The sequence below is a fragment of the Hypoxylon fragiforme genome (assembly GCF_022984875.1).
Source record: "Hypoxylon fragiforme strain CBS 206.31 chromosome Unknown GGS25scaffold_2, whole genome shotgun sequence".
In the NCBI taxonomy this organism is placed as follows: domain Eukaryota; kingdom Fungi; phylum Ascomycota; class Sordariomycetes; order Xylariales; family Hypoxylaceae; genus Hypoxylon; species Hypoxylon fragiforme.
Genome location: NW_026054757.1, coordinates 1,657,447 through 1,682,880, shown reverse-complemented (window position 1 = coordinate 1,682,880; position 25,434 = coordinate 1,657,447). Strand labels below are relative to the sequence as shown.

Below are 25,434 nucleotides of genomic sequence, written 5' to 3'. Positions count from 1 at the left end.
CAAAGATACGGTCAACTTGTTCCAAATCCACTTAATACGAAAAGGGGTAGGAATTCATCCATCCCCTACGAAGTGCATTCATTATTTTAGTATTAAAGCATTAAAAGCATTGAAGAATCCCATATCTATTATCGACTATGAACCACAACCAAAACCAAGAACCAAGAAAGAGTCCAGCATGACATCATTCCCTCCTACTTTCCTCCCAGCTGGGTCCTCTAGTCTTCATTCTCAGTTTAACCGATCGCCTTAGATCCATTCGATCCATTCTAGACTACATACCTATGGCCTACACTATGTAGAGCCGCAGTGCTGTCTGTGATCTAACAGTTTGCCAGTCTGACATAACAAGAAACTTGCCAATTAAACTCTATCGTATCCTTATTCTATTGACAAGAAATGGAAGAAAAAAAAAAGATTACGAATCATCTGCTACATACCTAATATCTCCCTGAGTTCCTAGTAGGAGACTATTATATACACCATTTACCTACTTAGGTAAGTAGGGATGACTACATACATACATGAATGATAGAGGTTTGCCAGATCCGAAACAGCCTTGTGATCAACCGGGTTGTCTTAGGAGAGCGCCTGTTACAATACAATAGCATCAATGAATGCACACTACATATGTAGGACTTACATATGTAGTCATACTCTACATAGGTTTTAAGTACACACATAATTATATGCAACTCCAAGTTCTCCCGGCATTGGGGTCGCATCCGTGATCAATTAATTATCTCGGCCACCCGCAGCACTATACCCGAGGCACGGCTTTCTACATTTTGCCTCTTGGGCGTTTGGGTAGGATGTCTAGGTACCTAAGTATCTTTTTCTTTTCTTTTCTTTTTTTCTTTTTTTTTCTCGAGAGTTGAAAGTTGTTTTATGAGAATTACACCAGCTTTGATATACATAGAGCTATAATGCAGTCATTAATACTACCTAGTACTACATACATACCTACTACCTACTACCTAGTACCCAGGCAATATATACATATGTATGCCACATAATGGTATGGTATCTGACGAATAAAACTTAACCCACTCGAGAGATTATTGAGACTCGCGTTCTTCCTTCATTGCGTCTTTTTTTTTCTTAATTCCCAGGCCACCGCGTATCCTTGCCTTATCCGCATCCTATTAACTCCCAGTTCAGCAAATCGGCCGACCCGCGGGCCGTGTTAGCTTCGAGAGGTTCTAGGTCTGGCATGCAGTTGGAAATTGGCATCAATGGCGTGAGCATCATTGCGTTTATTTCTCCCGAACGCCCCGTATGCAGTAGCAGGGAGACCATGAAACAACGGAGTCCCCCGCCTGCTGGCCCGTCGTCAAGCTCGTCCCAGATCGAGGCTCAAGACTAACTAGGCGTCTCTCGCGAGATATCACCCAGATAGAAGAATATATATTCACACATACAATGGCCTATGTATTAGTACTAGGTAAGTAAACGTAAGACTCTAGCTCTTTGCTGCATTCCACATGCATTCATTACCTAGAATCTACAGTCAGGTGCTTAGTAGGTATGTAGGCAATGTACATACTTATACTCAAGTATATATTACCTAATCATCGTCATCCCAGTCGGTGACACTGATGAACTTATCTTGCAGATTTCAAAACACAGGCTAGGCTTCGGCAACAAAGCCCGCCTGTCTTGGAGCAATGCCACGGGAGGTCTCATAGCAGCGAAAAAGTCGTTTCTGTTGAAGCTGTCGGCAAACCGATAGGACTCTGATTGCCGCAATCCACACCGAAGGAGTACGCGCCAGGCTTCTGGGGGCGGGGAGTGGCCGTGCGGTTCACAAATGTGCTTGGCCGGATTGCGGCGGCCGTCCGCGACAATACCTAGGCGCCAACATCTATCAGTATGGCCGGATCGAGGTAGGCCGGGTGCTCCTCGGTAAGCTAGCCCGGAATTGCGGCCTCCAAGATGCCTTCGCGTGCCAGGTGGTTCATCGTCGAAACTAAGATATAACTCACCGAACTAGGCCGGTATCACCAACGGATTCAAGGTCAGGACTACATAGCTTACTACCCTAAGCTGGGCCGCCTGCTTATCGCCTACCTAGGTAAGGAGGTAGGTGAATCTATACGCAGTCCCGGTATGAGGCCGTTTCGTATTCATTTCTCCCTCTCTTTTTACTGCCTCATTGGGCTCCCTCTCTCGAGGATGAAAGTGCCCGTGTCGCCGCTATGCACGACGTAATCATCGCTAGAGCCAAGCCCTCTTTTGGATTATATACAGTCCTCTGACCGAAAGTCTCAGCTTGGTGGCGAAAAAGGTGTGTCTAGGTACCTACCTAGGTAGGCAGTGAGAGTGAGGCAATCTCAATATGAGACGGCAGTGCACCCAACGTGAGGAGGACATTCCAGCTTTCAAGATGGACATGCCAATCGAAGACCCCGATGAATGGGAAGTGTAAGGTGCATTTTACTCTTCTGCCATGATTCTGCGTAATGATTCCCACTAACCTACGTTTTTTGCCTTTGCCAGCCATCCAGACGCGATGTTAAATTTCGAATCTTTGATACTTTTAAAAATGGCGAGAATTACCTATGTAGTACCCTGCCTAGAATTCGTCGAGCTTCCTATCCGGTGTCATGTTCTTAAAAGGAATGGCCCCATAACTACACTACAGTTTTGCAATATCAGACATCCAACACCCAAGGAGTTGGTAAGATGGTAGTATACCTATGTACACATCACATGGCATTGATGACTGATGGCGATTCATTGTAATGGATACATACATACATGTATGTAGTATTAGGTAAAGAGCACTATGTAGAATTGCCGTCAGCCTTATTGGTGGGTACCATATATATTTATGGATCACATTAAGCTTGCATGCTACATATGACACGGCTCCATCATGTTCGCTAGTAGTGTAGTATTAAATTGGTAGGTAGTTTAGGTAGGTAGGTACATAAGTTGCTACCCCTCTACCGCCATCCATCTACTATGTACTAGTAGTAGTTATCTCCACAACCCAATGTTCAGAGCACAAAGCCACCGAACTTAAATCAAACTTATCTAATCTCACAACTTGAAGACATTTGAAATAAACTTAGCTCACAAAAAGCTTTAGACGTTGAATAATACCGATCATTTGCATACTTCATATCGTATATACTCATCAATACTACCTAGTGCTACAGAGGTATTATGTAGTAGGCAGCCTAGCTTATCAACATGCCCGATTGGCGAAACGACTATCTCTCCTCCCTGCAAGAAGCAGAGCGGAACAATCCTGTGAACAAGGACCTCGTCGAAGCCTGTCAGCACCAACCACCAATACTCTCTCTACTGGCTGTTTTTTTTCTTGACGCCTTCTTTGCACTAACTAACGAAACTTTGTGTGTCCGCAGGCTCCCAGCTTGCCGATCGTCTATCCGCCCTCGAGGCCGAGAAGGCTCTGTGGCAAAAGACCTCTACTACTACGAAACCATCCCCGTCGACCGAAAAGCTAGCCTCGGGCAAACCTACGTCAGCGACCGACACGGCCGGCAGTGCAGACCCCACCATCGCACAGCTGAGACTAGAGCTAGCCGAGGCGCTGCGGTCAAAGGGCCAGCTACAAGGCCGCCTCAAGGCTGCCCAAGATGAGCTGAAAACCTTGCGGTCGGGGACCCAGGGAAGTGCTAAGCGAATTAACGAGCTAACGGCCGAGAGGAATGCCCTCAAAGCGAAATTAAAAGATCGCAACGAGGAGCTTGCTGGAAAGAACAAGATGCTCAAGGTAAATGGGTTACATAGCGGGGATTGTCATGCGGGTATATTGTGTTGGAGCTGACGTGTATCATTAGGACATACAAGATGACAACTTGACTTTAAACATCCAGCTAGACGTCACGGAGCAGAAAGCAGCCAAGATTTCTGCCGAAAATAAGGAACTGGTGGAACGATGGATGAAGAGGATGCGACACGAGGCGGATGCCATGAACTTGGAAAACGAAACACCTGGTAGTAAGAGTCGGAGGTGACGGACGCCTGGCCTAGCAGAATGATGGAAGGAAGAGATATCAGTACGAATGTATTGTGACGCCGTGTTCTATTTATACACCCTCACACCTGTAGGGTAAGTGCTAACCGCAGTGGTCTCGCTCTGGTATCCTTTCAATGACGCTCGTCTATGCAAATGTGGTATCCTTAACGCGTGTTCTTTCGCCTTCTTTCCCTATTCTATACAGATCAATATGAATGCTGATTCGATTCTTCTTTCTCTTTTAGGTTGCGTGATACCTTCTACTTTACTTCTTCGTTGAGATATAGTAGTCACCTTCAGATGCGGCCCAACTCACCCAATTCTGGTGATAGCGATAGTGTTCGACGTCGAGGATGCTGTTTGCGACGTCGTTGATAGCTGTTTTGTTCTCGTGGACAAATGACTTTAGCGAGATAATTTTGCAGCCCTTCTTGAGGTCTAGGAACATGTTGATAAGGGCGTCGTTGAGAGTGGAAGTGAAGGCTTTGTTGTTGACGAGTATCACGTCCGCTTCCTTTAATTTTTCCAATATTTTCGCATTGGTGCGGAAATCGCCTCTCTCGAGATGAACCCTCCCGTGCGCGACGCCCCAGAGAAGACATCGTGATTTGAATTCCTTCTCCTGCGCCTCAGCAAGGTTGCAGGCATTCTCCATCATCTCACAGCCATAACTTCGACAGCCGATCTCGAGTGCCGCTTGGAGTACGACATTGCCCACCCCAGAACCGAGATCTATGAAGACTTGGTCGGAAGTCATCTTCGTTTGCTCAACGAGTAGCTTTGTAATGAAGGGGTGTAGCAATTCGCCATAAACATTGTCACTGCCCATTTCGTATTTGGTGAGCATCTCCACCTTGGGCGCGACGGTGCGGTCGTATATTTGGTTGAGGATGAAGGAGACGAGGCTGGGCGGGAGGTGGTGATTCTCATCTATGTTCCTGGCCACTGTGCCGTTCTCAACCAATTGTAGTAGCTTGTCGTTGTAATTCTGTAGTGCTGTTCTAAAAACTGCGACGTCTCTGTAGTTCTCGCTGATAGCGCGTTCCATCTGTCGCTTAAAGCTTGCGTTGTGATCAATGAAGGGCTTCGCTTCGTCATCGGTGAGATATGTCTCAGCCACGTGCTCCAGTACGGAGAGGATATCTTTGACTGCATCGATCTTATCTTTCTGCCACACCAATTCGTACCTTCCATCTCGCGTGTTAGTTAAGTTCGTAATGCCCTCTGGGTTGGGTTGGGTTGGGTTAGTCAGTAGTCTCACCTTTCGCGCGTGCACCGCGACGGATATTGCAGCTCGATGGCGACCTCTTCTGGGTTGGCGCCCTGAATAGGGGGACACTTAGTAGCCACCGACGCAATATCGGCCGCGTGAATCATGCGCGGGTCTCTGACCTCATCGCCGAACGCCTTCTTGTGGCGCAGCTTGCGGTTCAGGTCGACCGATCGCGTCTCGCTGTGTCGGATGCGTTTGCGGAACGGGTCGTCGTCTTCATCGTTGTCATCGTCATCGGAGTCGTTGCCGAAGGCGGGCGAGTCTCGCGGGGTGCTGGTGATGTTTTTGCGCTTGCGGGCGAGCACTCCGCCTCCCCGTCGCTGCTCGTCCGCGGACGAAGGGTACGGCGAGGCGCTCGTGGGGCGCGACAGCCGCGGCTTCGGCGAGGGGCGCGGCGACGCGGAGTACGGGCCCGAGGTGGGCTTGCGCGGGCCGTTGTTGCTACTGCTGCTGCTGTTCGGGGCCAGGCCAGGTCGCGAGGGGCGCGGCTTGGCCGGAACCCTGACCTTCTCCACGCGGACCTCTTGCGGCGCGGGTTTCACTTTAGACTTTTGGCTAAAGATGCCCATCGTTCTCTTAACGTGTCAGTGCGATGCGATAGGGGTGTGTCTGTGATAGATAGGTAGGTAAGGTGCCTTTAGTAACGGTTCGGCGGGGGATAAGCACCGGATGGCGTAAAGGTTGTTGTTGCTAAGGATAATAATAATAACGGCGGTAGCGGTAATGATGCGGATGCGGGACAACGTGATGTTGGGCCGTGGTTATTAATGGAGTATACCTAGGATATCTTCTATAACATGCGGAAAGGGAGTGGCTAGATTGCGAAGAGGAATAATATTAACGCAATGCATGGGGAAAAAAAAGGAATGCGGGAAATGCAGGGCAATCAAGGTTGGAAAAGAGTGCAATGTTGTGTGTGTTGCATGGAAACGAGGCACGAGGCAAGAGAAGAAAGAAGAAAAAGAAGAAAAAAAGATGATTGATTGATTTAATTGATTGTATGGTACAAGTACCTAGTAACATTGAACTACAGGGTACCTACTAGGTAGTAAGGTAGTCTGGTTAGGTGACAGGTGAGGCCCGCAGTCCGCAACCCGCAGGCAGTCCGCAGCCTGCTGCCCCGTTGGAAACAGATTTGGAATGAGGCGGCTGAGGTGCGAGACCCACTCTTTTCTCTTTCTTTCTTACATACATAGTATGTACTACTAGTAGTACCTACCTAGTACTACCTAGGGTACCTAATGTACTACAACTCAAGTTGCTTGCATCGGACAATTATTTGGTAGGGTACCTACCATGTATTGTACATACTGTAGCCAATCATATTTTATTTGAAGACTTCAAACCTTTCTATACCTACCGAGGATATCCTAGGCACTCTAGAGACGAGATCGATATTTTTGTGCCTACTACATGTACCTATCCTTTGTCCACTTCACTTCTACAAGGACAAACGCCTCAAGGTTGCCGTCAAACATACATAGTAATGATTCTTACGAATGAAGTATCTTAACTTCCAACCTTAAGCTCTAAAGAAAGCCATGGTCAAATTTGAAGATTGTCGTCAGCCTATACCGTGCTTTCCTACATCATGGATAGTAGTAGTCATGACACTTTACAATGGCTTGCGAGCGAAAAGATATTAATAGCTAGGTTTGATTTTCTTATTGAATACTTAGGTAATTCCTGAAAGACCTTTCGTGGCTCATGAAAGAGCCGTATACTCGTACTAGGTTTCATTATGACAAGTCTGTTCTTCCATCTTGCCCCCCCTTTAATGTCAAGGCAAAAGGGTCACCTTACAAGCCCATTGGTGGCTGACCCCCCTCAAAGCCCAGCTGGATGATAATATTCCCGGATCGGGAAGCCAAATAAGGAATCTTTCAATCCCTGCTTTGACATTGTCGTGCCAAAATTGAGGAGAAAATTCAACAATGGCGCTTTATTCTCATAATCACTAATATGGCCAACGATGGGGCCATCATGACCGGCATTTCCCCCCCCTTTTAGGAGTTCTTCTCTACAACGATACCCCTAATACTAATAACATAATAGACTAAACTTAAGTTATCGAAATGTCAAAAAATGGAATCATAGGCTTAGTTGGCGCTTTGGGCTTGATAGCCGAATTCGCCAATGGCCAACTACAACCAGACTGTAACCCCCTTCACACGAGTTGCCAACCGAAGAAGGCTTTATCGGAAAGTAATTATTATATTGATTTTACGAAGCAGACAGGCACCCCTCCAGACTGGACCATTGCAGATTCTGAAGTTGTCAAGTTCACTTCCAATGGAGCCGAGTTTTCTTACGCGAAACAAGGAGATGCCCCGAATATGTGGACCGACTTCTACCTGCTTGGAGGCCGTTACGATGTCGAAATGAAAATTGCTCCAGGTCAAGGTGTGATCAGCAACGCCGTGTTATGGTCAGATACTCAAGATGAGATTGACTATGAATTCTCTGGCAACCAGTTCGGAGAGCAGCCATTCCCACCTAAGGATGGGATGTGGGCTATCGAGACGAGTATCTTTTCACAGGGAAAGATGTGGGATGATGCGGCAACCTACCAAAAAGATGCTTTCAAGCCAACAGAGCAGTTTCACAAGTACTCGGTTGAGTGGGATGAGACTCACATGAACTGGTACGTTGATGACAAGGTTGTCCGTAGCGTTCTGGCCAAAGACACTCCTAGCGGCTTTGCCTTTCCTCAGTCCCCCATGAAGCTTCAACTTGGAGTATGGGGAGGTGGTGATCCAACGAACAACTATTGGACTATTCATTGGGCTGGTGGCGAGATAGATATGGACGGCGTTCCTTACACTACGTATGTCAAGAGCGTCAATATCACAAACAAGTATCCGGCCTGCCAGTACAATTATAAGGATAAGGTATGCTTATCACCCGTATTACTTAGAAACCTTTACTAACAATGGGTAGAGTGGGAAGGCCGATTCGATCGAGAAGATCACGGACGGCTGCGGTCCTTCGACTCGTCCCGCAAGGCTTGCTAGGAACGACGCGTTTGATGATAGCTATCCCATGAGTCCTCCATCGGCTGCTAGCGAAGCTCAATCATCCTCTGTCATCCATACTTCAAGTTCTTCCTCTACCGGATATGCTACGTATGAAGCCAATTCACCTTCTGCCCATGCATCTAGTTCATCCCCTATCGAATCACCTGCTACGTATCCGGTCAGTCCGCCATCTAGCGCCCATTCATCTACATCTAGTTCTGGAGGGTATCCCACGTACGATGCTAGCTCACCGGTATCTTCTTCTCTTACCCAACCCGCTGCTACATATCCAGCTGCTAGCGTGTCATCGTCATCATCGTCCCCACTGTCCAAGTCCACGGCAGAATCCATAACCAAATCAACAAACACGCCTGCTTCATCAGGTCCCAATGAATATCCAACAAGCTCCCCAACCAGCAGCCGTGGAATTCTGAGTAGTCTAAGCTCATACTTGCTAGGAACTAGCAGCGGCACCACGGCCGAGTCTGGCTCCAGTGGGATTAAGGAGCCTACATACCCGAACGTGTTTTCAACGACTGGACCTACTTCCGCTAGCAGCTTGGAAACCAAGGCATCTGGCTCAAGTTCACAAGAATCTAGTTCCAGCTATCCAGGCTCATCTAGCTCGGCAATTAAGTCTGAATCTCTTAGTACAACGAGCGATACTATATATTCTTATTCAATGTCATCCGGAAGCCCTAAATCTAGCGAAACAAGCCCACTTGATAACGGTGTTTCCACGATATATTCAACAAACATTTATACCGTTACATCATGCCCACCAAGTGTTACTAATTGTCCAGTGGGAAAGGTTACCACGGAATTGATCTCGATGTCAACAACAGTGTCATCTGCTACTAAGTCAAGTGGATCCCAGGGAGTTCCCTCAAGCACCGCCAGCACTGGCAGCGTTGCGGCGGCTCACTCAAGCTTATCCTCCAACATTGTAGGCTCAGCGTCAGCGTCTTCGTCTACCGCTAATATGAGTGCCTCATTCCAAGTGTACTCGACCTCCGCAGTCCAATCTTCTTCACAGACAATGCCGAGTACGTATAGCGTCAGTAGCGAGATTACCACGTCTACATTGTCCACCGTATACTCAACAAATATTGTGACCATTACGTCTTGCGCTCCTACAGTTACGAACTGCCCTGTGGGCCATGTGACCACTGAAATGGTTTCCTTATACACCACTGTTTGCCCGGTTACTCATACCATTCTTGATGGGACAACCTACAGTGGAACGGTGGCCGCACAGAGCATCCCATCCTCATCATCTTTACTTACGTATTCCGCGAGTTCTCTTCATCCAACGTCGGTTGGATCAGCTCCGTTGTCTACCTCTAGCAGTATTCACACCGTCAGCAACTCATCTAACTCCGTAGGAACTAGCTCTTCAGAACTAGGCTCTAGCAGCGTCTCCGGCACAGCCAGCTCAGTAAACTCCGCCGAAACAAGCTCTTCCCTCCTTAGTTCTGGCACTGGTTTCCAAAACTCTACCGTGTATGCTTCTGGTAGCTCAACGGCGCCAGTTTTGAGCTACTCAGCTTCATCTATTCCAGTACTCAACAATGCGACGGGGGCCACTGTATCGACGGTATACTCCACGAATGTTTATACCATAACCTCTTGTGCACCCGATGTTACAAACTGCCCTGCTAGGTTGGGACAGGTTACTACGGAGTCTATCTCTCTCTATACGACCATAGGCCCAATCTCCAAATCGCTAACCATCCAAGGGACGTCTTCGGCACTTGCGGTGGGTACGGAATCGTCTGTACCGGCTCAATCAATTTCGTCATATGCCACATTGAAAAATACCTCTACATATAGCGTTGCCATGACGACATCTACGGTTTACACAAGTAGTATTTATACGGTCAGCTCATGCGAGTCTGGGGCGACTGAGTGTTCTTCTAAGATTGGCTCGGTTACAACTGAGATCGTTCCAGCTTATACAACGGTCTGTCCTGTTGAGGAGACTGCTACAGCGTTGCCAGAAGGTACCACTAAGTCGATGGGGTCAGTGCCTTCGGTTGGGTCAAGTAGTCATCTAGTTGAGTCATCTCACGTATCGCCTGTGCAATCGTACGCAACATCTGCGCCGACTTACACGACCTCGACTATTTACTCGACAAATATTCACACCGTTACCAGTTGTGCACCAGGAGTTACGAATTGCCCTGCATCAGGCTCGGTAACAACAGAGATCGTTGCTGTCTCTACTACTGTTTGCCCTGTGGCAGACAAACCAACTTCGGGCACGTCTGCCGTGGTTGGAGGGTCACAGTACACTACCGCTGCTGTTACACTTAGCAATACTGTAAGTGGATCGGTTATCGTAGTTACGTCGACTATCAGCTTTGTTGATACTCCTGCACCTCCTTCATACTACCCCACACAAGATATTGGCACGGTTACCACTGCAGGCACCGCGGCTATTGCGGCTAGCTCGCTTGGACTGTACCCCAACGCCTCTAGACCGGGCACAACAGTGACATTAGGCAACTACTTCACGACGGTAATCGAATATGATACTATCATACCGCAGGCTCAGACTCCAGCTTCTGTATCATCAGGTGCTACCCCTACCAGTTACTACATAGCATCCTCGGGAACGGCTGATGTCCCGAGCTACCAGATGAGTGAACCATCGAGTACCGCAGCGATGCCCCCGCCGTCAGCATCTGATGTAGTCAGCGCAGCTTCAAGGTTAGTCATATACCCTTAATTCCCCCTAATTATGTGCTCAATGCTCACTAAAACTCTTCGCGTGCCAGTCAACTGATAGTAGCTCCTCTTAGCTCGAAAAACTCGCCTGGGGGTGCTTCTTACCCAACCAGCAGCGATACTTTGACTATCGTAACGTCGTCTACTACGAATACTGCAACAGTGTACCAATCCCATGGCTCCAAGCCGTCGGGCGCGGCCTGTGACTGCGAGCCCTTAACGGTCTCGGTGACTGTCACGCAGACAGTTGCACAAGTGACTGTTACTAGTACTGTCGAGGCCCCCTTCCCTAGTAGCTACCCGATGGGCACTGCACCTCTTGGTACAGCAGGGGATGCTAAGGCCGCTACTCAAACGAGCACAACAGCTCCGCTGCGCAGGTGGCTTAGACGTGGTCATGGATATGGAGCAGGACATGGACATTGATTGGATGGATAGGATATTGCATTAACTACGTTGGTTAGCATTGGGTTGGGACAACATTCTTGCATATATAGGTAGGTCTGTATTTTATATAGTTTCTTTGACTTGGGGGATTACTGGACCAGAAAGAAAACTCATATAGGTATTTAGGAAGGTACCTGGGTAGATAGATGGTTATTGTACAATTATAGAGTACCTAAACATTGTGTTTTCATCAAGAGCTGAGCCTGATTCTTCCCTAACATTGATGCTATTAGAGAGTAGGCATATTCAGGGCGTAGAAGGGAGTACTTCCCGCCAAGCTAGATCGAATCTACCTCTACATACATGTATGTAGGTGGGTAGTTAGGAATTACTCTGATATTGAGGGCTTTTGGTTACAACTTGGATAAATTCCCGAATACATCTCTAGTAAAGCTTGACAGACTACCTGAAGGGTCTCGAAGTGTAACTCAAAGTTCTTTAACCGCGTCACTCAATTGGGCCGCATCCTAACTTCGAATTTACCTACCAACCCATTTATGCTAACCACCAAAAAACAAGGCGGATCAACTGTTAATCAAGCACAAATGGGAAAGTACCTAACTAGGTGTGTTAATAGTGTATGCCCCCCCCCCCCCCCCCCTCTGTGTCACATCGCGGCCCTACCGTCTTCCGTCATCCTACCCTACTCATTCTAGGGCTAGCCCTGCTCCCTGACTTAAGCCTCTGCAGTCTAAATGAATGGGAACCGTTCGGATCCAGAGGGGCGGGGTACATAGATGCTACATCATAATATAGTATTGTACCATTAGATAGGTAGGGATAGGGGTAAGGGGGCCAATCAGCAATCGGGTATTTTACCCCCTTTCCATTACCAAAAGCGTGGTTCGCTCGCGCTTTGCTGCTCCGCAGATTGTCTCAAACGACAACTGCCGAATGCTTGCTTGTTCTGAAATTGGAGAGAGAGCACAGAGGAAAGGGGAAACGGCGTCTGGCGGCTAATGAGCGCAGGATTTTGGGGGATGGGGGCGTCAATGCTACCTATGATGTGGTGAGGATATAATGCTTACCTACTATGCAACTACCGACCTATATAGGTCCGCTTCTTCGCTTCTTCGGCTGCCGGAGGAGAGGCGTCTAAAAAAAGAAATTCCTAGAAAATAGATAGTTGGAGTATATCTCGAGGGTTCGATTCTCGAAACTGGGGCTGTAGAGATATAAGTAAACGTTGTGAACGACGCACGACTTTGGTTAAGCTCCCAGATATCGCCGTGCAGTTAGTTAGTCTCAATGACGACAATAGCAACAAGCTAGAAGAGTTGCACATCCCTTCAGATAGACAAGAGCTCACGTGGGTAGAAGGGATTATTGAAGCAACTATTCATAGAGACCTAGATTGAATTGGGGTTATCATAGGATCATAAACAGAGATCGTCAACATCGCGCTTAAAAGTTAGGTAGACAAACTTGTTTATGCCAAATACTCTGGAAATATTGATTTCTAGCCTATTGATCGGTACCAACATATTTAGATAAACTCTTTAGATATATATTTGGAGTACTCTACCAAATGAGGTTCTAAGGGGTTTATGTAGCATACCGGACGTCATCTTCAGATGCCAAAAGTTCCAGTGACGGAGGCTTCTATGCCGTGCAAGTACCATTTAATATTCACAGCCCCGGATACGTCACCCAGGCCTCCAGGTTTAGTTCTAGGCTGATCTCCCGGATATATGCTATCCCAGACGCCCTTTCATGTATATAGGCCTCGCTTAGCCCAGTCTAGCTGGCTACTAGTTAGGCTTCTCTTAGATACCTAGGTCAGGTAGATAGGCATATACAGGAGCTCATACACAGATCTATCACGTTCATCATTTCAAGGTATATATATATATATATGCGCAATGGGTCATCTCGCTCGCCTCGCTACAGCCGTAGCCGTCCTCTTCGCTGTTCCTAGTCTCGCGGCCCCGGTCGCCGCGTCCGCGAAGTACTGCGACGGGCCCACCGGCGTCTGCTACTCCGAGATCTCGGTCGGCGTGGCGCCAATCACCTGGCGCATCGCGATCCCCAGCGTCGCCGAGGGCCCCTTCGACATCCTGCTCCAGATCGTCGCGCCGAAATCCGTCGGCTGGGCCGGCATCGCCTGGGGCGGCGGCATGCTGTATAACCCCATCTCGCTCGGCTGGGCGAACGGGAACAGCACGGTGCCGGGGGCGCGCTTCGCGAGGTGAGTTTGGAGCTTTCCCTCTTTCTCTCTCTCTCTCTCTCCCCAGACTGCGGGACCATACCTACACAACCTAGGTAGCTAGCTTAAATACTAACCTGCTTGCCTCATTCCCAGCGCCCACGTCCAGCCCGAGGTCTACGAGTCCGCGGAGCACACCGTGCTCAAAGGATCCGGCACGAACGCGACGCACTGGACGCTGACGACGCTGTGCAAGGGGTGCAGCACGTGGACGCACAACGGCGGCGCGAAGGAGGCCCTCGACCCCGGCGCGACGGCCGCCAGCTTCGCGTTCGCGGCGTCCGCGGCGCCGCCCATCGACGTCACGGACCCCGCGTCGCCCATCGGCATCCACTCCGAGCACGGCATCTTCACCCTCGACCTGGCCGCCGCGAAGTCCGAGCAGTTCGACGCTTGGGTGGCGCAGCTGAAGTGAGTCGACAAAAGGCTCTACCTAGGTTGCACGATAAAACTAGGTATTAGGTACGATGGGATGGATCTAAACGCGGGAAGGAGGGAGAGAGAGAAGGGGGTTGGCTGGTTCAAACTGATGAACTGGCTGACTTCGGGGTGTGTAGTAGTAGATGTGTTTCGATATTGCGAAGGGAAGAAAGAGCTTGTACATTTGTTCCTCGCGGACCAAGTTGGGAGCCGAGATGTAATACACATATGATACATGAAGAATCTTATTCGAAGCAGTTACCTAGAGGTACCTGGTTAGTAGGTTGGTCATGGTGACCTGAAGTGTTTTAATAAACCCCTTATCTCTCTTCCGTGTCAAGGCAGACAGACATCCAGACACTATAGTTCATCCCCCTTTATTGGGGAGGTATCACGACTCTGTAGGCTAGTAAGCTCGGGTGGATAGAACGGCAACCAGCATCATATCTCCGGATGACCACATATCTTGAGGACAACCTAGACTTTATGAAAAATCTCTTCTCTGCGTTTGCCACGCTAAGAATAACTTATGCTAGATACTAGGTAGATAGGTAGTGGATATCCATGGATTAGACGCGATAGATAGAGGGCAATAACACTGTACTCTTTCAACCAACTCCAACTAGTTCAGTTAATCCGCCTGGTTAGCTCAATCGGTAGAGCGTGAGACTCTTAATCTCAAGGTTGCGGGTTCGACCCCCGCATTGGGCTCAATTCCTAATGCTTCTTTCTCAGAAATGAAAAAGGCAACTTGAAAATTCTTTTTTTGGTTTTTTTTGGTTTCTTTTTTTTCCTCCCTCCCTTTTAGCGTAGGTAGGTGATGGGCCCTAACTAACTAACCCTAACCCGACTCTAGCCTCAATTCCAATACTATGGGCCCAACCTAGAAAATTAGTGACGATAACCCTAAGTTAAGTTGGCTGACTCCTTTGTGCTCTCTGTTCATGCCTTGATATCGGTCTCTTTCAAATAGAATTGATATTGAGTAGGCCGTGAAGGTAATACACAAAATCTACGCCGAACTTGGGTGTTGGTGAGATTCTCAGAGTAAGAGTGAAAGAAGTGATATACGCACCATAGCAATGAAGTTGGCGAAGCCATCCCACCACAGAGGCATGGCCATGGAGGAGATAAAAACTAACCTATGAGATGATAGGTACCTAGGCTTTGGGGAGTTTACCAACTGTCGCATTCAGGGGTTTCACGTCACACATGGATCCTCCCGAGGTCGCCAAAAAGTCGTCAGAGCCAACATCTCCTTTCGCTTCCACAAAAAGCGTTCCTCTTCACATTACCGTATTTCCACAGGGGTATCATTTGTTTATATGCAAAATCTGGTCCGGCCAACAAGCAATGGCCTCTACTATATACAAAAGCGCCTGTCTAGGTAGGTAGGTATCATTTATGCAAAAAAAAAAAACCCCCCGAGTACGACCAATTCGACAAAATTTTCCTCCTGAAAATTCACAAGAATTTCCGCGGCGGTTGTGGCCTTCTGTTTCGCTTGGCCCGCTCGACCCCTTCCTTCCGTCGCTTTCTAACGCCGAGGATATGTCTACGTTGGAAGAATCTAACCATCCATTCATATATCATCTCTCGCATCACGATCAAGAACGTCGCTATTGCAACAGGAACTGCGATATACCAACTATATTGGAATCAGTATATGATATTTCCCACAGAAACTAGGGCTGAGGGTAACTGAAAGCATGTTATTACTTACAAGTACGATACACCAAGTTCGAGGGCGCTGAAATGTTCGAAATTCTGCCCAAAGTAACCAGTCAAGAAGGTCATGGGCAGAAAGATGATTGTTACAATAGTGAGCTGTTTCATGCTCTCGTTCTGGGATGTGGCAATGGTGTTGAAGATCAGGTCGATCATATGGTTAGCCGATTCTTTGATCTGGGTAAGATTTTCTGTAATGAGAATACAGTGATCGTACTAGGTAGAGAAAAGTGAGTTAGTCAAAAACACGGGATAGGACCACCTCTACCATATCCTACTTACCACATCGCCTAGGTAGGTGTATGTCATTCCAGTGATAATAACACCCCCCAGTGGATTCTGTAACTCTCTGGTAACATCTTCCGCGGTCAGTTTCGTCTTGTGGTCGCGCAACGCGTTGATGAGCGTTTGTATGGGATTGACAAGACTGAACATCTTATTGACTTCGGACACAATGATGTACAGGGCCTTGGTATGCTTAATCGACGGATGAGTAAGAACGTCAAGTTCTAGATCACCTACAACATCGGAATAGCACGCCGTAACAGGTATGGCCATATCGATGATCGCGTCGATGATAGCTTGGGCCACCATGGAAGCGTCGCAAGACTGTCGCAAGATTGTGGTTGGACTCGCCAGGCGAGAGAGGATTGGCTTTTCCACGTCGTCGGCTGACTGTTCAAAGAAGGCGATGACTGTGTTATCCGAGGTGATGAACATAGCAACTTGCTCGGCCATAACTGCCACGCCCCTAGATACCATCGCCGAATGCTTCTCCATATACTCTGTTCGAGCCGTGTTGGGTGAAGCATGATATCTTTGTAGCGTACATAGCGTGTTGGGGTTAAAAACATCAGAGAACCCCGTAGGCTGATGCGTGAAGCTGTGGCCAGTCGCCGGAGGCACCCTCGCACCGCTCTCAAGTACCGAAGCTGCTGTAGGATGTTCCACCTTCTTCTTAGTGAACCATTTTTTGAAAGTTTTGGTCACAGAGTTGCCTTTACTGCTTGGCTCCTCATACTCATCATCTGAGCTTTCGTCGTCGCTGCTATCGTCTTCGATCAAGCGGACCAATTTCTGGCAAGTGAGGATGATGAATGCGTGGTTGGCATACCTATAGAGTATGTGTTAGATAATGCGCCATTATGAGCTGGAAGTAACAAGTGCTTACCATTCTGCTTTGGTTCGATTCCTCGTATTCATGATATCCTCGATTGCCAGCCTGTGGAGGTCTTTATATTGACCTAGTGCTTGTATGACATCCCATGATAGGCCATTGACATTAATCCACCGACACTTCACCCAGCTTGGCTGTGGCTGCTTGACAAATTCGATGAGTTCGGCATTGTCTAGCTCATGGACCTCCAACTGATCTTGGGAGTAGTCGACAACGGTAATCTGACATTCGGCATGGAGGTCTGGCACGGTTTCTTGTCCACCATCAGGCTTCGAAGGGTCAATACCAGGTTCGGCACCTGGCCGCCAACCTGGCTGACTTTCGAAGTCCTCAAATTCTTCCACTGTCCTGAATGTATTGGATCGACTCATTCGGCGTCGGAACCCGGTGTTGGGGGACATGGAGTTGTAGGGCGCTTGTGTTGGGCTGGTGGTATCTATGTTCGAGGCATAATGTACACGAGATCCATGTCGTGATCCATGTCGAGAAGGAATTCGTGAAGGAACAGCAGCAGGCGCGCTTGCCGTGGTAGTAGTATCAGGCATTGGCGATGGCGCTGTGAGGCTGATATCAGGTATCTCAGGGAATTTCTCTGTCACCGTGCTGTCGGAAGACTTTCGCGACATGATTGACGATTAGAAAGGAAAGGATCTGCTTCCTTGTGGTTGTTCTTGATGAATTGGACGGTTACGTAAGGCGTGTTCGATAACCTAGTGCTTGAGTTGATTTTCTCTTTGGATGCGATGTTCCATGACAAAACGCGTTGATAGTGTCCTCTTCGTTATTGAATAATTTTTCAAGTTTTTTTTTTCTCTTTCTCTTTCTCTTTTTCTATTTGGCTAAAACCGTCACTATCTCCAACGGGGAAGTGAATTGGGTTGGTCTAGATTGTTATCTTTTTTTTCCTTCTCATTTTTGCTCTGTATGAATTTTAAGAGGAAAGAGGTTGAGATTGAAAACTGACGTTCATAGCGCTGTTGATGTGGAGTATTTAGTAGGCTAAGCCGATTTAGCGTAATGAAATCGGGGCTAGCATGAGTTACCTATCCATTGGGTCCGCATCTTTTTCGCAATTCTATGCACAAAGTGGTCTGGAACCTTGATACTTGAATCTTCAAAAGTTGGAAGTACATACTACATAGTACATACTACGTACTACGTACTAGAATTTAGAGCCGGCATCAATGACATACATGTACATAGATTTAAGGTAGTGAGATAAACTAAGGTTAGTGGCTTGGGATATATGACGTAGTTGACGTTCACAGACGCTTCATCATTTCTTCTAACCTACATATATATGTAACCTACATATATATGTAACCTACATATCGGTTAGGTTACTTGAATACTTCCAGGTACCTTAGCAGGTAGGTGGCCAACATCAAACATGTCAGAATATGAAGCTCGCCGGCTCGAGAATATCAAGCGTAACGAGGCCTTGGTGAAAGACATTGGGCTTCAAAATGATATAAAAGAAGAAAAGGGTTCAAAGCCGTCTGCAGTGAAGCGTCGCAAACCAGAGGCCAGTAAACCCACCAGGACATCAGCACGAATCGCAAACGCGTTAGTAAATCCTGTATATATCGACAATACCCAGGATGAGCCAAATCCGTCGAAAAGGTTAAAACGTCTGCCTCGTAAAAGCCAAGCATCAGCTCCTGGGTCCTCCCGTCCTCAGTCATCGCCGAACCAAGACGCTAAGGCGTTGATCGCCAATTGGTCCTTGTGGACTCCTGTCGCGGGCCCTCCCGCCCGCGACCTACAAGGAGATTACCACTTTGATTCGCACCCTTCATTTACCCCTAACAAGTCTCCCGAGGACATAATTCGCCAAGGCTCCTTTGGCGGCACTTATTGGCGCCCATTATACTCGCAACATCTTCGCACCACCATCTCTGAAGACTGGACAGAACTTCCTTCGTCATGGACCGCCGGCCTTGACGTGCAGAGGTATCTCACGAGTAAAGCATACGATCCAGAAGTCAACAAATACGGTGTAGCGTGCGGCCAGAGCATCGAGGAATGGGAGGCTGCGGGATGGATTGCGCATGAGTATGACGTGCGCGGCTGGTTCCAGTGGTACTGCCGATTCTGGCTGGGTCGGCGTTGCGCAGATGATGACCGCCAAATCAGTAGATGGAGAAAATGTGTCGGGGAGACGGGACGGTGGCGCAGGACTCTGCTCAAAAAGTATGTGCAGAAGGGGATACGGAGCGTGATTGATGAAGGCGACGACGCAGACGAAGAAAGTGCAGGAGATGTGAGTCCTGTCGTTCACCAGACTTGCCACCATTGGGCCTGGGAGGTAAGACAGGAGGCCTTGGACCGAATTTGGGAAGAGACACGATAATCGTCCACTAAGCAGCACAGAGGTCATTGACGACTGAAGAAAACATCAAAGTAAGCTATGTACACTAATCAAAATGGGTACCTGGGCGGTTGGAAATAGTATAGAGAACGGGATGCAAACGCGCATTCACGAGTTCAATCTCATTCTTCATAGCCCCAAGTGGAAAAGCTACTTGCCGACCACCCGTTGTTCACATCATACTCGTTCAAGGACGTTGTCCCCAGGAGAGGCTCATAATTGTTCATCAACCCGCAGCCCAAGGTCGAATTACCATCGCACTCATAATTTCCACCCTGGCCGAGCAAACCTGCAATGCGCATCCCTACATCACGTCCTTCGAACCAAGCCCCGTGCAGGAATCCGTAATATTGCGCCGAGGTAGCCTCGCCGGCAAACCAGAGTCGGTCTACGTTGGCGCGCAGGTTCTGGTGCTTCTCGAGCGTCATGCCGATTGGCCAGTTGCTGTACGAGCCATAGGCCCATCTGCGCAGGGAGTAGATTGGTCAGTTGTAAGCTCATTTTGCCGGAAATTTTAGAAAGTGAGGGCTAGGTTCGCGTTACTCACTCCTCCAGGCTCCATCGGGGATACATAAAATGGATTGGGTCTGGGATGTCGATATCAGGGAACATAGATCTCAACACCGCCATCACTTGCGCCTGGGTTTCTTCGTCTGATTGCTGCTCAACCTGGTACGACTGGTCGTCAACCACAGTTACGAAGATGATGTTAGACTCTGGGATAAAGCCATTGGCTGAAAGTGACTGCCAGACTGGGAAATAACCGCGAGTGATGTTATCGGCGTACAAGAAGAACTGGGCATCTCGGTCCCAGAACGTCTCGTTGAATTGGAGGAATATCTTGGTGTACGTCCCCATCTGGAACTGCTCGATGGCCTCACGTTTCCATCGCGGCAGCGGTGGTTCGAAATCGACCACGTCATTCTGGAGCACACCAAGGGAAAAGGTTGAGACGGCATCTAAGGCCCGCTAAGTTAGCAGCTGTGGCCGTGGAGGAGGCAATAACCACCAATGTGAAAGTAAATCGATCATGTGATGGGGATTTTCAAAATAGGGGGAACGAAAGGAACGCGAACTAACGTTGAGCCTCGACGCAACCGCCATCATCAAGGTGAACAACCACACCGTCAGGGCTGTACGTGACCTTTTCCACGACAGTTTTCAGCAAGAGTCGGGTGTCGTTCTCCTTGAGGAATTCATATGCTTCGCCAATAACAAACGTGTTGAAACCTCGCTGATCCCACACAAAATTATTCTCATCGCTGAACTGGTAAAACGAGAGATTATACCCAGTAATACCGAACAAGAATCCGGATTGCTCGGGCGGCCACGCTGTCTCCCAATCCCAGTTCCACCATTCGACTGCCTGAGCCTTCATGTCCTTCTTGGGTTTCCAACCGGCGACACTGAGCCCCGCCCGCATACTTGTGTCCTGCAGGTTGTCTGTCAATATGTACCCGGCATCCTGCTCCGCCGTCGTGTAAGCATCGTTATACTCATCAAGCAGATCGGTAAAATCTGTCGCGCCGGTTTTGTCATACGTGAGTATAGCACTGTAGTTCGAGTACGTGTTGTCTATCCCATACTTCTTTGCCAACGTCCATATGGGATTCTCTGGCCCCCCTTCTGAGCCCAGTCCTTGAACCCAGTTCGCGCCGAACTCGACTATGTAAGGCGTCCCATCAGGCTTCTCTCCGAATTCGGTGTGGGCGACTACAGTGAAAATCAGCTAAACTCATCATTCCGATTATAAGTTAGGTATGTAAATGAATGCACATGGACTTCTTGATTCCATGCGCCAACAAATAACAACGGAATTTTGTCATACCGCGACCGCCGATATAGTCATTTCGCTCTATAATTAGGAAATCTGAGACCGACGCGTTCGACAACGCTTGAGCGGCAGTGATACCCGCCACCCCGGCTCCGAGGATAGCGACTTTCGTTTGACGGCATTGGGTCCCGTTATTCTGGCGCGGAATTATACGAGCAGAACACCCAAGAGCCGCGACGACAGTGTACCACACAGCGAACGACGGTGACCTTATGAGCACCATAGTGATATGAGACCAACCTCGTGCTCAGGTAATTCGAATGAATATACTTAGGTATTCAATACCCTATGTTGCCCCAGGGTTCCGGTCGAAGCACTTGTCTTATATCCCCCGCTGGTGCGAATATACGAACATCGCCATGATGTTGATCTATCTGCCTAGGTAGTTATGTAATTTGTATGTAGGCAGGTACCGAGGATAGATAGCTAGGATTATCGTTGGGGCTGCGGATTTGAGAGCTGATATCACACCAGCGGCAGGCTTGGCTTGGCTAGAGACACAAAGCTAGGCGATTTCGAGGTTGCATCCCTAAAAAAGAGATAACAGATGGCTGAGCTGAGCTGAATACCTGCTTAACCTACCTAGGTAGGTCCATGAGAAGGCCCATGATCCATGATGCATACCTACCTGGTATGCATACATTTCCTACCTAGGCAACTTTAAGGGGATGGGGAAGATAGCATTGAAACATACGGTTGAATACCTTGATCGGCATTAAAACACCGAAAGCCAACTTTGACTACTACCCAATTACGAATACCTACGCGTATTAAGGATAGACATGAAGATAGGGACAATAAAAGACCGCAAGAAGTCGAGGAGAAACAACACGAACAACATCAAATTAGCAAGCTGAAGGTATAAAACAATTCATATTCTAAGGTCGTGTATGTATCTCATCAAGTAAGACCAGAGATTCGCCAGCGCGCACGTAGTATGCCTATATAGGTATATAACAAAAAAAAGAGCTCTATAGGGATATCGAAAGCAATGGTCACCATCGTTTATATGCGCATTCCACAAGCTCCTACTTCTTCACAGCTCTTCATTCCGCAGCAGGTCTTCACGTTTTTCACACGAGTGTTCCATCGTGCAATTCGGCATCGGCCCCGGCCACTGGCCCGGGATGTTCCAATAGTTGTTGCGGTCGCGAACAATGGAGTAATTCAAGCAGCTCGGGTTGTCGTGGTCCTCGACGTTGCCGAACGGCCACATCGCGATGAAGCACACCTCGTCCGATCGGCACGGCCCGCAGTCTTTCCACTCGGCCCACCGCAGGGTTTCCATCAGCGAGCCGAAGAGCTGCTTCGTAGCGCTGAGAGCAGTCGCCTCGTCTGCTACGTGGCCCTCGACGAGAAGCTGACGCGTGTCGAATAGCGCTTTGCAAATTGTGGCGGTCGTGTTCTCGATGGCGGCGTAGATCAGCTCGTCTTCCGGCGTGCGCACCTGCACTGGCTGTAGATAGAAGTCTGTGCAGCGCTGCCGTGCGAATGTAAACCCCTCGTCGGTTTTGTTACCAGAGAAATCAATGTGGACGGTTAACAGGTTGTTGACTTCGCTTCTCACGATGTCCAGCGAATCCGTCTCCGCGATGAAGAGTAAACGGCGCGCATACCGCGTGACGATCATGTCTGTGACACCTTGCCAGTCTACGGGCGTCTGCTTTTGCGACAGGGATCGGGCCACGGCAGCAGAAACGTGCTTTTTCACAGCATGCATCTCAGCATCGCTCGTTCCTAGCAATCTGGGCAACTCCGGCCGTTTCGGGTTCGGGTTCGTCAGGTTCAGCGGGTAGAAGAAGGCGGAGACCATGGCGGAGTAGTCGAGCACGACGCGCGACGAGCCGATGCCGTAGTACCGCGACGCGGCGGCCCTCATCCACTCGAAGACATTGATCCAGCCGTTGTCGGGGGCGCCCGGCGCATCCATCGCCGGCTCTTGGTTGACGTACAGCAGTCGTAGGCCATCTGTGAAATCGCAGTGTATCACCTCGAAGCCGGGCTCCATGCGCACCAGGCCGTCGATGTTCCACTCCGCGGCCAGGGAGCACAGATCTCGAGCCCTGTCCCACTCGGCGAACGGAACCGTGCTTCGGTTGCCGGCCAGTAGGATGTCCTGGGTGTCGAGCGTGCCCATGTCCGTCTTTCCGGCGGCCGTCCCGTCAATGTATAGTATGTTTAGCGGCCGCGTCGCCTGATAGACGTGCAGGTAACCTGGCCCTGGCCTCCGCTCGAAGGGGGGAGGCTTAGGCGGCCGACCCCCCTTGGGCGGGGGGGGTTCGGTATAGTGTTCTAGACGAGTGGTCTTAGGGAGCCCGAATGGGCCGCGAGCAAACGTCTCTGCGTGGTCTATCTCGAACGCAAGCCATTCAAACGTCTCGGGCACTTCCGTGGTGGGGGATCCGTGGTACAACAGGACTCCCTCGGAGATGGTTCCGGGAAATAGCGACATCCCGTTGTGGTGCAACGCTGACCCGAACTCGCGCATCGCGTTGTGCACGGCGTTGAATATCTGAGGACCATTCTTGCGAGCGCTCTCGGGATCGGGTCCAAAGCTGCTGCTGCTGGTGGGAGAGGCGGCTCCTCCGGTAACAAGCAGCAGCATCAGCGCTGACAACTTCATGATGATTGGCGTCATCTTCATAAACTAGCTGTATATAACGACCGTCTACCATTAAGTAACAGTAACACATTGAATAGCACCCCAAGATTGAAGATAAAAACCCAATTTTTTTTTAAATCAACGACACCGCTTCATTGTGACCATCAGTGTGGTGGCCCCATTCGTGTACCTGACCTTGTTGCATGACGCGTCATTTTTAGTGCTATCTAATCTGAACCAACCTATGAACATCTTGGCTTCGAGTGGACATTGCAGCAGCGTCGAAACAAACACCGCTCTGTTATCAGGAACACGGCGACGTAAGGGCGGATTTCGAACTTGTTGTTGGAAACCTCCATGTTACTTAGGTTATAGTAGTATACCTAGGCACATAGAGGGTAGTCAAGTAGGTATTATGTAAAAGACTATAAAAAGGATATAAAAGTCTTTTGTTTCTTTTTTTAGATTCAAGTTGCAAGTTCAGAAGTTTAAACTGCTCTTAGGTAGGTAACTAAGTTGGAATGGGGGGTCCCAGGCCCTCCTGGTCTTCTGGCCCCCTGTAAAGTAGCGTCTTTTAAAAGCCAATAAAAGTGCGCGGTTTAACAGAGGTTCCGCTTTTTAATTTATATATTCATGTACTTCCACCATTACATTTTTAATTGTTTTTTCTTTTTTATTCAGCCAATCAAATCTCATCACCTCATCAGCTGACCAATCATATTATTTAATTTTTGTAAAAATACCTTGTAACACCAGCTACATACGAAGCACCATACAAGGACAAATCAACGGCTGCTTCAGCTAATCCAAATCGAGCCTTTTGATTGGACTCAAACCCCTCGTAAGTCACGTGACATACTTGAAGCGGCTTAAATGGTTTTTCCGATTGAAGCTAACAATCCAATCAGAAAGCTACTTTTCGAAAAAGTAGGTAAAGCAGTGGATCAACTCCCGATCCGATTGGCTATTTAAAGCTAGATGTATTAGCCTAAAACGGCTAGTGGAAAGGCTTAAGCCTCTTAAGCGAGCCAAGGTTTATCCGGATCTAAATGAGACGTTTGTCCGAATTAAGCATATGATTTGCACTAGGACCGAAATCAGAAAAAGGCTAACCCTAAGGGGGAACAGTGGGATGGTTCAATTGGCTGGATTTGAGGAGCTATGCTCAGAATGGCAGTTGGAGCTTTTTTAACCAATTAGATTGTAGAAATTTATCTCTTTCTTTCCAATGTACCGCGCTATCTTAAAGGCGGCTAGACTAGATCCATTAATAGACAGGGGGCCAGAAGACCAGGAGGGCCTGGGACCCCCCATTCCAACTTAGTTACTAGGTACCTAGTAGGTAGTACCCTAGGTATGTACCTAACCTAGGTATGTAACAAATCATAGCCTATTAGCTTAGCTTAGGTACCTAGGTACTTACTACTGTTTGATGACTAAGCAGCATTGAAAGTCCAGTAGTAACTATGTAGCCCCTGAATTCGCAAGATTCAAAGTGTTGGCGTTCAGCGTTTGGTAAACTATTCCTAAATATATACCTATTAGTCTAATATCTGTGAATAACAGATATCATATAAATGTAACATGATTCCTTATTTGGAGGTTCAATGTTGGTCTACTAGGTAGTTTAAGGCGGTC

General features: G+C 48.4%; 8 protein-coding genes and 1 non-coding gene across 9 annotated transcripts; 5 read left to right on the top strand and 4 right to left on the bottom strand.

The window, feature by feature from the left end:
* The first annotated feature begins 2,914 nt into the window (after window positions 1-2,914).
* On the top strand, window positions 2,915-4,024 carry GGS25DRAFT_119851 (autophagy protein 16). The gene is made up of 3 exons (XM_049256117.1): window positions 2,915-3,283; window positions 3,375-3,745; window positions 3,813-4,024. Exons 1-3 carry the CDS (start codon window positions 3,199-3,201, stop codon window positions 3,987-3,989), a joined length of 633 nt encoding a protein of 210 aa, XP_049120023.1. The 5' UTR covers window positions 2,915-3,198; the 3' UTR covers window positions 3,990-4,024.
* GGS25DRAFT_119837 (histone H3-K79 methyltransferase) lies at window positions 3,935-6,279 on the bottom strand. Its single transcript, XM_049256116.1, has 2 exons — window positions 5,253-6,279; window positions 3,935-5,178 (listed from the first exon to the last, which is right to left on the bottom strand). Exons 1-2 carry the CDS (start codon window positions 5,831-5,833, stop codon window positions 4,257-4,259), a joined length of 1,503 nt encoding a protein of 500 aa, XP_049120022.1. The 5' UTR covers window positions 5,834-6,279; the 3' UTR covers window positions 3,935-4,256.
* Window positions 6,280-6,560: 281 nt separating this feature from the next.
* GGS25DRAFT_512905 (glycoside hydrolase family 16 protein) lies at window positions 6,561-8,278 on the top strand (the record flags this gene model as incomplete). Its single annotated transcript, XM_049262836.1, has 3 exons — window positions 6,561-6,576; window positions 7,419-8,155; window positions 8,207-8,278. 3 exons carry the CDS (start codon window positions 6,561-6,563, stop codon window positions 8,276-8,278), a joined length of 825 nt encoding a protein of 274 aa, XP_049120021.1.
* Window positions 8,279-13,320: 5,042 nt separating this feature from the next.
* On the top strand, window positions 13,321-14,084 carry GGS25DRAFT_529160 (iron reductase domain protein; the record flags this gene model as incomplete). The annotated part of the gene is made up of 2 exons (XM_049265256.1): window positions 13,321-13,646; window positions 13,761-14,084. The coding sequence occupies 2 exons, from the start codon at window positions 13,321-13,323 to the stop codon at window positions 14,077-14,079; spliced, it is 645 nt and encodes a 214-aa protein (XP_049120020.1). The 3' UTR covers window positions 14,080-14,084.
* Window positions 14,085-14,722: 638 nt separating this feature from the next.
* On the top strand, window positions 14,723-14,795 carry GGS25DRAFT_t11. Its single transcript has one exon. It is a non-coding gene; the product is annotated as a tRNA-Lys (tRNA).
* A 438-nt stretch (window positions 14,796-15,233) lies between these two features.
* Window positions 15,234-18,078, bottom strand: GGS25DRAFT_119797 (uncharacterized protein). The gene is made up of 4 exons (XM_049256115.1): window positions 16,984-18,078; window positions 16,095-16,926; window positions 15,808-16,028; window positions 15,234-15,732 (listed from the first exon to the last, which is right to left on the bottom strand). Exons 1-4 carry the CDS (start codon window positions 17,613-17,615, stop codon window positions 15,549-15,551), a joined length of 1,869 nt encoding a protein of 622 aa, XP_049120019.1. The 5' UTR covers window positions 17,616-18,078; the 3' UTR covers window positions 15,234-15,548.
* A 170-nt stretch (window positions 18,079-18,248) lies between these two features.
* Window positions 18,249-19,623, top strand: GGS25DRAFT_119724 (uncharacterized protein). The gene has a single exon (XM_049256114.1). It carries the CDS (start codon window positions 18,380-18,382, stop codon window positions 19,340-19,342), a length of 963 nt encoding a protein of 320 aa, XP_049120018.1. The 5' UTR covers window positions 18,249-18,379; the 3' UTR covers window positions 19,343-19,623.
* GGS25DRAFT_518144 (putative flavin-containing polyamine oxidase) lies at window positions 19,483-21,417 on the bottom strand (the record flags this gene model as incomplete). The annotated part of the gene is made up of 4 exons (XM_049263491.1): window positions 19,483-19,825; window positions 19,908-20,319; window positions 20,441-21,073; window positions 21,189-21,417. 4 exons carry the CDS (start codon window positions 21,415-21,417, stop codon window positions 19,483-19,485), a joined length of 1,617 nt encoding a protein of 538 aa, XP_049120017.1.
* A 613-nt stretch (window positions 21,418-22,030) lies between these two features.
* On the bottom strand, window positions 22,031-24,282 carry GGS25DRAFT_475424 (uncharacterized protein). Its single transcript, XM_049259709.1, has one exon. It carries the CDS (start codon window positions 23,836-23,838, stop codon window positions 22,231-22,233), a length of 1,608 nt encoding a protein of 535 aa, XP_049120016.1. The 5' UTR covers window positions 23,839-24,282; the 3' UTR covers window positions 22,031-22,230.
* Between the last annotated feature and the right edge of the window lie 1,152 nt (window positions 24,283-25,434).